Source organism: Eurosta solidaginis, chromosome 3 (genome assembly GCF_040869045.1).
Source record: "Eurosta solidaginis isolate ZX-2024a chromosome 3, ASM4086904v1, whole genome shotgun sequence".
Lineage (NCBI taxonomy): Eukaryota > Metazoa > Arthropoda > Insecta > Diptera > Tephritidae > Eurosta > Eurosta solidaginis.
In genome coordinates this window covers 138,545,565-138,559,931 of record NC_090321.1, presented here as the reverse complement: position 1 = coordinate 138,559,931, position 14,367 = coordinate 138,545,565, and the positions used below count along the sequence as shown (strand labels likewise).

The 14,367-nt window shown below is 35.0% G+C and overlaps 1 protein-coding gene across 3 annotated transcripts; it reads left to right on the top strand.

Moving 5' to 3' along the window:
- Positions 1-8,312: 8,312 nt before the first annotated feature.
- On the top strand, positions 8,313-12,622 carry LOC137244304 (uncharacterized). 3 transcript variants are annotated; one of them, XM_067773120.1, is made up of 5 exons: positions 8,313-8,452; positions 8,757-8,913; positions 8,982-9,154; positions 9,228-9,387; positions 9,443-12,622. In XM_067773120.1, exon 5 carries the CDS (start codon positions 9,940-9,942, stop codon positions 12,394-12,396), a length of 2,457 nt encoding a protein of 818 aa, XP_067629221.1. In that variant the 5' UTR covers positions 8,313-8,452; positions 8,757-8,913; positions 8,982-9,154; positions 9,228-9,387; positions 9,443-9,939; the 3' UTR covers positions 12,397-12,622. The 3 variants fall into 3 exon arrangements, with proteins under 3 accessions (XP_067629221.1, XP_067629224.1, XP_067629222.1); XM_067773123.1 differs by having other exon boundaries at positions 9,443-10,442; XM_067773121.1 differs by having other exon boundaries at positions 8,362-8,435.
- Positions 12,623-14,367: the final 1,745 nt, after the last annotated feature.

The window sequence follows — 14,367 nt, the reverse complement described above, 5'->3', positions numbered from 1 at the left end:
ATTACAGTGACGTATCATTGGATAAGCAATTATCCGCCTTTTGGGAACTGGAAGAAATCCCTAAAAACAAACGCTTTAATGCGGACGAACAATACTGCGAGGAATTATACAGAAGTACCACCACTAGGGATAATACCGGGAAATACACAGTCTCATTACCTTTTAAACGAGAATTCCCCTCCAATATATCCCTAGGGCCTTCTCTTAAAAGCGCATGCTCTCAGTTCTTCCGGAACGAGACACGCCTCGCGAAAAATCCTACTTTACAAACGGAGTACAATCGAGTTGTGACCGAATACGAGGTATTGGGACATATGTCAAGGAGCACAGCTGTGTGCCACCAGACTCCTCTGACCATTATTTTCTACCTCATCACGCCATCATCAAGGACGAAAGTACCTCCACGAAAGTTCGCGTTGTTTTTAACGCATCTAGTCCGACCGCAAACGGAGTAAGTCTGAACGACGTTTTGTATACAGGTCCTACGCTACAAGCTGACCTAACTATTCTTATACTTCGATGGAGACTTTACAAATATGTCTTCAACAGCGATATCGAGAAAATGTACCGACAAATTATGGTACAACCAAACCAAACCAAATACCAGCGCATAGTATTCCGTACTAGCTCTGAAAGCCCTGTCAGCCTTTACGAACTGAAGACTGTGACATTCGGGGTTAACTGTGCTCCTTATCTAGCAATAAGGACACTTTTACAATTGGAAAAGGACGTCGAAGACACCTTTCCAATTGCATCCACAATACTAAGAGAATACATGTATGTGGATGATATTCTTGCTGGTGGACACTGCATCCAATCAACAATTACTGCCAGAGATCAAATATCTCAGGCATTGCAATCAGCCGGCTTTCCACTAAGAAAATGGACAGCAAATTCCGACCAAATACTAAAGGATATCCCTAAACAGCATCTCCTTAACAAAGATTTCCTGGAATTCGAAGACGCAAGTTCAGTGAAGGCACTAGGAATCAGGTGGAATGCACATAATGATGAGTTTTACTTCATCGCAAAACCAATGGAAAATTGCAACACTTTAACCAAAAGAGCGATCTTATCGGCAATCGCTAAATTGTTCGACCCATTAGGATGGCTTGCTCTAATAGTAGTTGTAGCCAAAATAATCATGCAAAACATTTGGCTTGAAGGTACAAAATGGGATGCAGATGTATCACCAACTACTAGGGAACGTTGGAACACCTTTATGGAAAAGTATCATGAAATTAATAACATTGGGATACCGCGCTGGACTCAGTTTTCCCCGCACAACAAAGTGGAAATTCACGGTTTTTGTGACGCATCAGAGAAAGCGTATGCCGCGGCGGTATACCTGCGAGTGGAAAACAACGACCTAGTTCTGACCAATTTGCTATTGGCAAAAACAAAAGTAGCTCCGGTAAAAACTATATCGCTTCCCCGACTGGAATTATGCGGAGCCGTACTACTCTCCGAAATGATGGAAACAATTCTAACAAATCTCAACTTAGGGAATCCAAAAACCTACTTATGGACCGATTCAACGATTGTACTGGCATGGATACGAAAACCCCCTTGCTCGTGGTCAACTTTCGTATCACGAAAATCGTCGAAAAGGTATGAAAGGATAATTGGCGTCATGTGGGTTCGGGATCAAATCCAGCCGATATGGCTAGCAGAGGACTCCCAGAACATGTACTGGTCAACAATTCCTTGTGGTGGCAGGGACCTTCTTGGTTACAAGAAGACATCTCAAAATGGCCTTCATAAGATATATCTTACAACACAACCATCGAGGAGAAACGAGTGTAAGCACATGCAGTAACTACCAAAACGGATTTTAATATTCTGGATAGATTTTCGAACCTACCCCGAGCCTTAAGGGTGATATGTTATGTCTTGAGATTTCTCGAAAGAACTCATCCAAAGACAAAAGATTATTTTAATAAAACGTCATATCTGGTTTCATCAGATGAAACCGAAATCGCTACGCAACGCTTAGTTAAGATGTCGCAACAACAGTTTTATCCCACAGAATACAAAAATCTGAAGTCAGGCAAGCTAGTAGATTGTAAAAGCGAAGTGCTTCCTCTTGACCCTTTCCTAGACAAGTATGGCATTATAAAGACTGGTGGTCGCATCCGCGCGGCTCTAGACCTACCATACAATGAACGCCATCCAATAATCCTACCTTACACACGCAAATTTTCTCGCCTTTTAGTTCAGTTTATCCATGAAATCTCTTTACATGGAGAAAATCAACTAATGTTTAGGCTTATTAGGACCCAATACTGGATTCCTAGGGTTAAAAATATGATAAAATCCATCATCCACAATTGTAAGGTCTGCAAAATCTATAAAAAACGTGTACAAACCCAACTTATGGATAACCTTCCCAAGGAACGTACCACATTTCCCCGACCATTTACTAATTCAGCGGTAGATTTTGCAGGACCATTCGACATAAAAAGTTATAGAGGTAGAGGTTGTCGAATTTCTAAAGGTTATGTCTGTCTGTTTGTCTGCTTTACTACGAAAGCCATACATTTGGAAGTGACAACCGACCTTAGCACCCAATCCTTTCTCGCGGCACTCTCCAGATTTATCGCCAGGCGAGGATGTCCGAAAAATATATATTCCGACAATGGGACTAACTTTGTCGGAGCCTCACGATCACTTAGATCCGAGTTTAAGGCATTTATAGCTGATTCGCGTGAGAACGCATTGTCTAAATATGCTCATCAACTTCTGCAATGGCATTTCATCCCTACTGCCTCTCCTCATATGGGAGGTCTGTGGGAAGCAGGAGTAAAAAGTTTCAAAAGCCACTTTCGAAAAGTGGCAGGTAGGGATAAATATACTTTTGAGGAATTCACAACCCTACTTTGTCGAATAGAGGCTTGCCTCAACTCGCGACCATTAAGTACAGCGTCGATCGAATCGACCGACTTAGAACCCTTAACCCCTGGTCATTTCCTGGTAGGCGGACATCTTCTCGCTCCTCCAGAAATAGATTCCAATGAGAATCCTGCCTCCATAGTCAATAGGTGGCATAAATTAAAAGCTTTGCATCAAACCTTTTGCAAAAGATGGAAAAGAGAATATCTCTTAGAAATGGAAAAGCGGGTTAAATGGAAACACCCGAAAGCAAACATCAAAATAGGGGATTTCGTCGTCGTGAAAGACGACAATGTATCTCCAAACGAATGGAGACTAGGAAGAGTGGTCAAACTCCACCAGGGAGCAGATGACCTTGTACGAGTTGTCGACGTCACGACTGAAAAAGGTCAAATTACAAGGCCCTTGGCCAAACTGATTCTACTTCCACCAGCCAATGAAACAAGTGGAGAGGTATCCACCGATGACCAAACCGATCCTTAAATTAGGACATTACACTTCTTTAAAATAGGTAATGCCACTTCGAATTATCGGCATAAAATAAAAATTTATCGAAGCGAAACCCTCGCAGATAGCCAAGCTTATCCGCCACAGAATGAAAAATAATAATTAAAAACATTAACTAACTACAAGCCAAACTACACAACAATCTACAAACAGTTTACCACGTTTTCGTCCATAAGCTGCAGGAAAATAAATTCAATTCGCCATTTTTATTTCAAAAATCGACCATCTTTATTTTCTTCATCAAAATGTACCTAAATAAAAAATGGTTTAATGTTTCAATTACAAGGTACAACTACAACAACTTCAAAATTTCACGTCACGTTGGTGTAATTGGACAACTACCATACATAAGCATTTTTTTCTTATTCAATTCCATTATTTTTCATTAAAAACCAAATTCGCAAGTAGGTATAAACCTCACATGCAATCGGGTATAAACCCACCATTCGTTCAGAGTATTAATAATGCGTAGCATTGAAATTGCAAACAAATTTACATCTTTATTTTAAACCGGAATCGAAAATAATATTTTTAGACACAGCAAATGAACCAAAAACAATACAAATAACGTGCTTATTTTCCACTCAAAATAACACAATTGTGCACAAAGCAATTATTTCCGGATTTCCTAATCAATTAAAATATGCAAACCTGATGGACGAACTCCATTAATTAGTCCTTAAGGTTTATTCTTGCCTACTCTTTGTTGTTATTGCCTGTGCAGCGACCGGTAATACTGCAACTTAAATCCCTTCTTGGGTGTTAATTGCGGCATAGTGTATATGCACATATGTACACACAGGGACATCATTTAATTGGCATAATCTGAAAAGAAAGGTAAATACAAGTTAGTGAAATCATACAATTAATGTAAATTACAAAATTCCTCTATGTTTACTTACCGGCATGTTTACAATTCGCTTTTGTCATTTACATGACATTTTCATCTACGCGGTATGGCATTGCCATAGCGAACATTTTTTTTTACACCAATATGGGTGTTTAAGTGGAACATAATCCGTTCCAAATTTTTTTTAATGTTTGTAACTACTGATTTCACGAATACTTTAGTGAAAACAGTATTACAAAATAAGTACAAATTGCAAGAAAATCGTTCAAAACTCGAAAGGCTTGAATTTTTTCGCAACACAAATTTTTTCAACTACAATATTTTTACCGAAATCCACAAATTTAGCTGGAAAAGGCGAAACTTTCTTGGGTGGCAGGAAACTTTGTGACAAATTAAATCACAAGAATAAAAACCAAATTATAAATTTTCGATCAGATTCGAATATACAAATTTTTATTTATTGTATTCAGTAGAAATTATGAATTAATCACTCGCAAGTGTAATTTATTCATTTTCTATGTATCCAATGCAGAAACACGAAATTTAATACAAAGAAGAGATAGGATGTACTCAGGGAGCACTTAGAAAGTGATCAATAACCCATTGATAAACAGTTGTGCGCTCACGCGGTCATTCTTGCATCACTGCCCGAACTTTGGACAACCCATAAGCAGGTCCATGCACATGGTCAATCTGCTATAAGCGCCTGTCAGAGGGTCAATACGAATATAAAGAGTTTCATATCAATATGTATGCCATTCAGCGTTCGCCACCAAACCAAAAATTAAAATTCACATATAATATAACAAAATAAATCCAATCTGGCACGGAGACACGTCCTTTTCGTCTGGATATAACATTTAACCTCATAAAGTTAAAATCTGGAACAGGGACTTGGCCTCTTTGTCCAGATGGAAAATTAATTGTCACATAATCTAACAAAATAAATCCAACCTGGCACGGAGACGCGTCCTCTTCGTCTGGATATAACATTTAACCTCATAAAGTTAAAATCTGGAAGAGAGACTTGGGCTCTTTGTCCAGATGGAAAATTAATTTACATTCGTCGAAATCTGGAACGGAGACGTCCAGACTACGAAAAATCTCGGAACACAAAAGAGAAAAATACAAATAAATACAGTCCAAATATGTATACTGTATAATGTGCGTTGAATTATAACCCGTTCTTGTTTTCAGCTTTAATATGTTGCTTCTTTTTCCTACAGCGGCTACACACAGAAAAATTTCTTACATTTTTAGTTAACATGAATCATGTTGAATGAACATGAACAGCTCTAGTACGTAAAGCAAAAACAATTTCGAAAAATCAACACGAACATTTTAACATGAATCGTATGGTTAAAATAACATGAAATGTTTCTGCATTAGAATTACATTAGTGTGTATCCCTCACCATAAATTCGGTTTGATTTAACACGAAGAAGTGTTGTTTTCGACCGTCATCTGTCCCCCATCAAAGATTGTGAACAGAATTTTGTTCTCAAAAGAACAGAAGTTAAGTCGTGGTCAGTGTTGCCAGTATTGGTAAGGTAAAATGGCTAAAAGTTCCAAAGTACCAAAGTTCTCTTATCGAAAAAGAGAAACATTATTGTTTGTGGCATATTGGAGAAACTTTACTAGAGAACATCACGCTTTGGGAAAAACTACTTTCTGGGAATGGTAAAGGGGGTCGTACAGATCACAACTGTGAAAGTAGAACCTAAAGGAAATTCATAGTTTAGTGTATGGGTACCTACAGAAAATCTGATAAAATATATCAAATAGGAGACCCAAACACGCGTATTTACGTATAGATTAGGAATCTGGAAACATAAATTTAATATCTCAATTCGATCAAAAGTAAAGCGCGAAAACCCGTGCAAACCCCAAAAAAACTAACTTAGCAGTTAAACAAGCCATTTTATTATTTAGTTTACATTTTGGATAAAAATGTCTATGTGGTAATAGTGTTCGTTCGTTTTTCTATGCTGCGCTGCATGGCGGAAAAACACTAGGTTGCATCGGTAAGTATCTGATTGCTAGTTTTTTTCATAACATTTGACACAACATTCTCTAGCGTAGTACGATTTTGACATTACACCAAAGAATTACAAAAACAAAACACATGGAACGTGTGTATGTATGTCGAGCCGCGGCCACCTTGTATTGTTCCGCCATGGCTGCGCTGCCTCTTACATTATTCCGATTTTAATGTACAAGCGCATATGTACGTGGCGAAAACTGTGTGAATTTTTAATTATCCAAAACTTTATTTTCCGAAATTGTGCCAACCAAATGGGCGAACAAATAGATTTCCTTATGCCCCATTTCGACCAAGAGTCGGATGTCTTATTTGTTGAGACCCCAGAAGAAATATTAGTTTATTCTCCGAATAAAGAAGTGGAAGCTTTACGCGAAATTATTTGCGGTAGGATGCAATTTGATGAACGAGTTTTACAAAGAGTTTTGGGTAAGTAATTTGTGTAATTTTTCGTGTTACCTCGGTATCAATAATCCGAAGGCGTTTGGTATTTGTTTCCTTCTGTGAAAAGATATTTGCAATCAAAGTTGCAAGTTTTCATGTGGTTGTTGTAATAACATTAGGCAAAAAGTGTTCTGCGCAGAAATACTGGGCATGGCGTCGTTTGATACCTATTCCGACATTTTTGGACGTATTTTAGCAGTTTTACAATTGCTTTGGCAATTTAGAAAGTTTTTAATGAAACGATTTTTCTTTAATTTTTAGATTGTGGCTTAAATGCTGAAAACATGTGTCTTCTAAACGATGCTGACTTGGCAGACATTTTCCCAAAGACAGAGATTGGGCTAAGAATAAAATTCAGGGAGCGGCTTTCACACTGGCGCCAAAACGAAGTAAGTTTTAATTTTTATGTATTTGCCTGATTGTAATAAGGGGTATTCATGTTTAATTGCATATGGGTTGTAAATTTCCGAATCGTGAGCGCCCTTTCTATTCAATGAGCAAATCAGCTGTTCGATAGCGTGCTGTCAGACGTTCAATATTTAATGACGTGATCCACTGATTGCGATCCATATTGACTGTGTAGTACGGCATCGAACGCCGAAGATTTTTGGCAATCCCGGGATTTCGGTATTTTAAAATAACAATTTTTCGGGGTTGTTTCAGATATCGTCAAAAAATGTCGGGAGGGGTATTGAAAAATGCGTTTTGACTTCGGTATGCATAATGCTAAAGCGAAGACCCGATATTTTATTTCTGTCAAAAGATATTTGGGACCCGGTAAAATTATTAGTTCTCTGCCAATAACTTTTCACTGAAAAATATTTAGAAATTGTGAAATCTGGATCACGGATCACAATACTTTCAATGAGTATTGACTGTGTTGCGTGCTTTTGTGATCCACACTTTGCGTTCGCACATATTTGACCATGAGATGGTAAAATAGACATACTTAACGATACTCACGATCCATATTGACCGTCTGACAGCACTCATGTCAAACATTGCATTCCAATGCGACAAATAGCTATGCAATAGATTTTTTGTATCGCATTCTGCAAATGCCTTGACATTGTTTTGCTATGCAACGATGCAATACCATTGCGTCGTGATCGTGAATACCATTGTTATCTTTTTAGGCGCCCACTCTTTCGCCTCTCAGCTCGAATAGGAGCGAGATGACTTCCTTTGAAGACTTCAAAAATTCCGAAATAGCACAAAACAACTTAGAGGAGATTCTGAATGCCTCGCCTAAAGGCAAAAACATAATTAATTACCACAAAGAAAACTTGTTTCTGCTGGACAGTCATCGCGAAGCTTTGATTGGGATTATTGTGAACTATTTCACCGAAAAAAACGAATGCATGGCAGTGAAAGATATTGCAAACTTTTCAGAGCAAATAATAACTTTGTTTCCCTCTGAAAATACGGTAAGTTCATTATAAAGTTGTAGGTCATAGCAGGAATTACCATTTGCTCGAGCATATCCAAAGTACCGATTAGTATTACTGGCGACATAATGCAATGCCGCGCAGCGTTACACAGTCATAATGCAATGCGGCGCTATAATGCAATGCAGCGCAGCATTATACAGTGGACCTACATTCAATGAAATATAAATTTCAGTGCGTCTTATAAATTTATTTAATTCGTATATTGTGGACCTACATACATTAATTCAAATATAATTTTTTATTTTATGTGGTGCGTTTTATAATTTGGTATGTTGTGGACCTACACTCAATCAAATAGAAATTTCTATTTTAAATGGCGCATCTTATAATTTTATGGAAATTGTGTAGATTAGATGTCAACTCGAAAAACACGTCGGAAAATGCGCCAAAGGACGCGGAATGTGAATCCACGAGCGGAAAACTAATATATTCAGAGGTTTGCGAAACGCGTCTTTTGGTACCTTTCCCGACATTTTTCGGGTTGACGTGCAATCTACACAATTACCAATTTTATTTAATTCGTATGTTGTGGACCTACACTCAATCAAATATAAATTTTTATTTTATATAGCGCTATTATTGCAACCGCCGGGAGGACAAAAATCCTACAGGAAAGTTGTACGATAAGGCAACAAACGTTCGTAGAAAACTTAACAAGAAACGAGAACATATATTATTGGATGATACAGATCTTTCATCAAGAAAGGATTCGGCCCCCTTTACCAGTGGTAATATTTTTGATTTCACTAACACAATTCCTTTGAATATATCTTTAACTCACCATTTTACTTTATAGATCAGAATGCAGTTGCGGACAAATTGTGGCTTGCACACAATATGGAGCCCTGGAGTGAAGTTGTTAAGAAGTGGAATGCAACGATCGAAATAAGGCAACAGGATATTTTCAATAGAAAAGTAAATATTTTTACTGATTGGCCGCTGCTTAAAAACTCACTTGGATATACATTGGTTAGTTAAACTACATACACTTCTACACAAATTTATTTAATTTTTATAGTTTTATTATTATTTCAAATTTTAGATTGAAATAGATTTTATAGCAAAGTACAAAGACAGTGCAAATAATTTGATCAATGAATGGCCGGATTTTAGACGACTTATTATTCCCTATATGAGAGACAAAATTAAGGATAATGCATCAAACAACATGCTACTCATGATTGATGAAAATGTTGATTCGGGTAAATTGTATACTAGGCTAATGTTGACGTAATTTTAAATTTATTTTTCTTTTAGATTCAACCGACTGTATAATAACTTTACTTATGCATTCTATACTAAAACCACCACTAATTTCAACTGGTAATACTCCCAATAGTAAGAGATTTAAATGGAAACCATCTATATGTGACGCCCAAAACGTCACAGTGCTGCACTGTGAATATATAAATGACTACCAAAGACGGTATGACGAATTAAAAAGCAAAGCTATGGAAAAATGTACTACACTGCAACCACTTATATTGGTTATAGGCGAAGAATTGAAAAGCTTAGAAAGTTATTATATTGTTTTTGATGGTGTACTGTATAAAGTACCAACATTTGTTAGAGCGCTTGATATTTTATTTAAATTATTTCATGTATTCAACCTTAAATACCCAATAGAAGCTAAATTTTTGTACGACTTCATGGAAAAATACTTTTTTAAATTCGACTGCTCAGTTAACTCTAATTTACTGTTGTTAATTAATTATTTGGAAAATGCAAAAAAAATGTCTAACTAAATCCGCAAAATGTTTAAGTGCTTTGCTTGTAATTTTAGTGGACATAATCCAAAATTATTAGTCCACCACTTAAAATCATTCCATGTGTGTAGTAAGATAAAAAATTTTATTTGTACTATACCTGAATGTGGTCAATATTTTTCAAACATGTATTCATTTCAAAATCATTTAAACAGAGTTCACCTAACTGTATATACCAAATCAGCTCAAGACTGTATTACTAATAACAGTAGCTGCAAAATTTATCAAAATAACCACATCATTTCAAGTTTACAAAACAATACACTACAGCATATAGTAAGTTCAGTTATAGTAAATGATCAAATTAATAAATTAAATTCTTTGCAAAGCAATAGAGTGCCAAATATGAATTTCAATCAGTTTGTATTATCTTTGCATAACAAAAACAATTTTACAAGAAAATATGTTTTTTCTATTGTACAGGATATGCATGAGATCATTTTAAAGCCAATCCAAGAACATGTTTTGAAATTTATGGCGCCCTATATTGAAGATCATAACAATAGAATAAATGCAGAACATAATTTCCAAAACATTTTCTCTAATTTTCAAAATATAACTAAAGAATACCGTTTTTTCAAATTACTTGAACGTGAAAAGATTTTTGCTCCTCCCACTGCATATATAATAAATGAAGAAATTTCTGAAATAATAGTAAATAACAATCCCGGACTACATTCAAATAAGGTTACAGGCGTTTTAATGCCAATCGAATTTCAAATCAAAAAATATTTCGAAACTAAAAATAACTTATACTTAACATTAGAAAATATAAAAATTATACAGTCAAAGCAGGATGTGTATGCAAATGTTATTAATGGTGAGACCTGGAAACAAAAAATGTTAAGCTTTAAAAATAAATTGGTTATTCCATACGTGTTATATTTCGATGAGTTTGGAATTGGTAATCCATTGGGCTCCCATGCTTGTAATCAATCAGTATGTGGTATTTATTATAACTTTCCAACAATTCCTAACCATCACTTATCAACGTTAGAAAACATATTTGTAGCAGGTTTTTTTAAATCACATGATCGAAAAGAATGCGGCAATATTTATTCATTTAAACCACTAATAAAAGTTATTCAACATTTAGAAGCGGAAGGCATAGTTTTAACTACTGCTGAGGGTGAATTTCATGTTTTCTTTGTCCTTGCTCTTATAACTGGCGATAACTTGGGATTAAACTCTATATTGGGGTTTACTAGTAGTTTTAATTCAAACTTCTATTGTCGTAACTGTAAAAGACATAAATCTAATATGCAATCGGATATATCAGAACACACCGAATTTTTACGAAATAGACAGTCGTATATTTCCGACTGTGGTATTCAGGATTTCAAGTTGACTGGCATAACAGAAACTTGTATTTTTAACGACATAACTAGTTTTCATATTGTAGATAACTTTTATTTCGATTTGATGCACGATTTATTTGAAGGTGTTTGCCATTACGACATTTCAGAAGTTCTTTTGAATTTCATAGAAACAAAAAAATATTTTAGTCTCGAAACGTTCAACTATAGAAAGCAAATGTTTTCCTATGGACCAACTGAAATCGGCAATAGCTCTCCGCCTATAAGTTTGAATAACTTAAGAAATTCGAAATTTAAAATGTCAGCAAGGGAAATGATGTGCTTTGTCCATCATTTGCCATTTATAATAAGTGACCTAGTACCGGAAGGAGATGAAGTATGGAATTTTTTTTTAGTATTTTTGCAAATTATTGATATTTTGCTGCTGTTGGAGATAGGCGAATGCAGCTTAAACACATTAAAGTCACTTATTGAAAAGCACCATTATTTATATAAGTCACTGTTCAAAAAACCATTAAAACCAAAGTTCCATTTCCTATTACACTATGTTTCTTCAATAAAAAAATGTGGACCATTAAAAAAAATATGGTGCATGAGATTTGAAGCTGTTCACAAAATTTTCAAAACATACTCAAATTCAATTACATCTCGAGTAAATATTCCATGGAGTCTTTCAATAAAAGCTGCACTAAAATTCTCGTATAATATATCAAACGAAACTTTTTTTAAGCCTGATTTAAGCATTCATATGAAATTCCTGTTGCCTGACAGTACAGGATTAAAATACGGATCCAATTTTGAAATTAAATATGATATTTCAAAATACAAATTTTATTCAGAAGTAACTTTTAAAGGATTACTTTTCAAAATAGGTTCTTTTTTTATTATAAAAGATGTTGTTGTTTACTTGTTTGAGGTTGAAGATATTGCAGTATGCTCACTAAAACAACTATTTTTTATATGTTCTCAGCATCAAATTATAAACTTTGATTCACATACGCAGTCATATATTGTAGGAGAAAAGTTATGCAGCTATAATTTCATAAATGCGGATAAAATATCTTCACCTCCTTTGCATACACATACTATTCGAAATAACAGAAAATTTATACGATTGAAAAGCAATTAGTATTCAAAAAGTTGTTATTAAAATAAGTATACATATTTTTATAAAAAAACTTGTAATTGAATTATAAAGGTTTTTTTTTATACATAAGTTTTTTATATGCCTTATTTTTTTTGTTATGCGAGAGCGCGTACACCGAGTGCCACTCAAAATGTCCATATTTGTATAAAAAAACAATCCTTAATTAAAAATGTCATAAATAAATTAAATTAATTTAAAAAACCAAAAACGAGGTGTTTTATTTTTAGAATGTTAATCTAACAATAAAAACCATGTTAAAATAACATGATAGATCGTGTTAATTTAACAATAAAAAACTGTTTAAATAACATGATAGATCGTGTTAATTTAACAATAAAACCCCGTTAAGTTAACATGATAGATCGTATTAATTTAACAATAAAACCCCGTTAAGTTAACATGATAGATCGTGTTAGTTTAACATGACATATCGTGTTATTAGTATAGTGTTAGTTTAACATGTCAGATCGTGTTAGAGTAACATGAAATAGTATTAATTTAACGAGACTTATAATGTTGTATTAACAGGAAGTCATGTTGATTCAAACGTTTGTAATCATTTTAAATTAACACTGTTCCTTCATGTTGATCAGACATGTAGGAACAGTGAAAAAGTAGATTCATGTTAAAACAACCTGAGCGATAGTGTTGAAAAATAATAACCTGAAAAAGTGTTAAAAAAGTGTTGATTCAACATGAAAATTTTTCTGCGTGTACTATATGCAAACAAGTCCGGACGTGATCAGCCAACAAATTTTCATTTAATAATACAAACATATTGTATCTAGTTTTAAGTAATACGTGCCCGTGACCGCTTCAGCATGACTTTCCTTCATTTTAAGATGTTGCTTACCGCAAGGGGGCCGGCATGTTTAGGTCAGGACCTAAATATCTTTATACTGCAAACACGGCCACCCTAATACATAACTTATTTAGTGCAAATACATTCTTACATCCTTTCATGTACTGCACACCCACATGCATACACATTCATGTATGTTCATCACATATATTCAACGTTAACACGGGTAACTGAGTTTTCCATAGGATAACAAATATCCATTGGAAAACCCTCGCACGATCTCCGGTTCGACAACACGGAGATCACTTTCCATTTTCTGTTCTATTTCAACCAAGGAGGAAGAAAGTCGCTGCTGCTGTCACGCCACATCATATACCAAAGGTAAAATATTGTACCAACTTAACACAAAATAAAATTAATTATTGTCATCATTACTAATATAACTATTTGCCTTTTATTTCTTTTTCCATATCCACATATATATATATATATTCTCCGTGCTACCACGCACCGTGCGAGAATATGCAATGATCTTATAGTCGTTGGGTGTAGCGAAGCTCACCATCTTAAAAATTTAGAACAAGTCTTTCAAACATGCAAAAAATTTAATTTGCGTCTAAATCCCGAAAAATGCAAATTCATGCGTTCAGAAGTCACTTTCCTAGGACACAAATGCTCATCAAAAGGTCTACTTCCCGACGATCCCAAAATAATTGCAATAAAGAAATATCCGAAACCTTGTGATAAAGATGCAGTAAGACGATTCGTGGCATTCGCCAATTACTACCGAAGGTTTATACCAAATTTTGCTTCAATAGCAGCACCTTTAAATAAACTTAGCAGGAAAAGAGTAGAATTTAAATGGGATGAGTCATGTGATATAGCATTTGAAAAACTTCGAAAATCTTTAATTTCTCCTCAAATTCTCCAATACCCACACTTCAAAAAGGAATTTATAATTACCGTCGACGCTTGAAAAATTGTTTGTGGTGACATTTTAAGTCAAAATATTAATTTAATAATTCAGAACAAAAGAAATCAATAATTGAGTTAGAGATTTTGGCTATATTTTTTGCAATAAAACAGTTCAGACCATACGTATATGGCACACACTTTACCGTCAAGTCCGATCATCGTCCATTATTTTACTT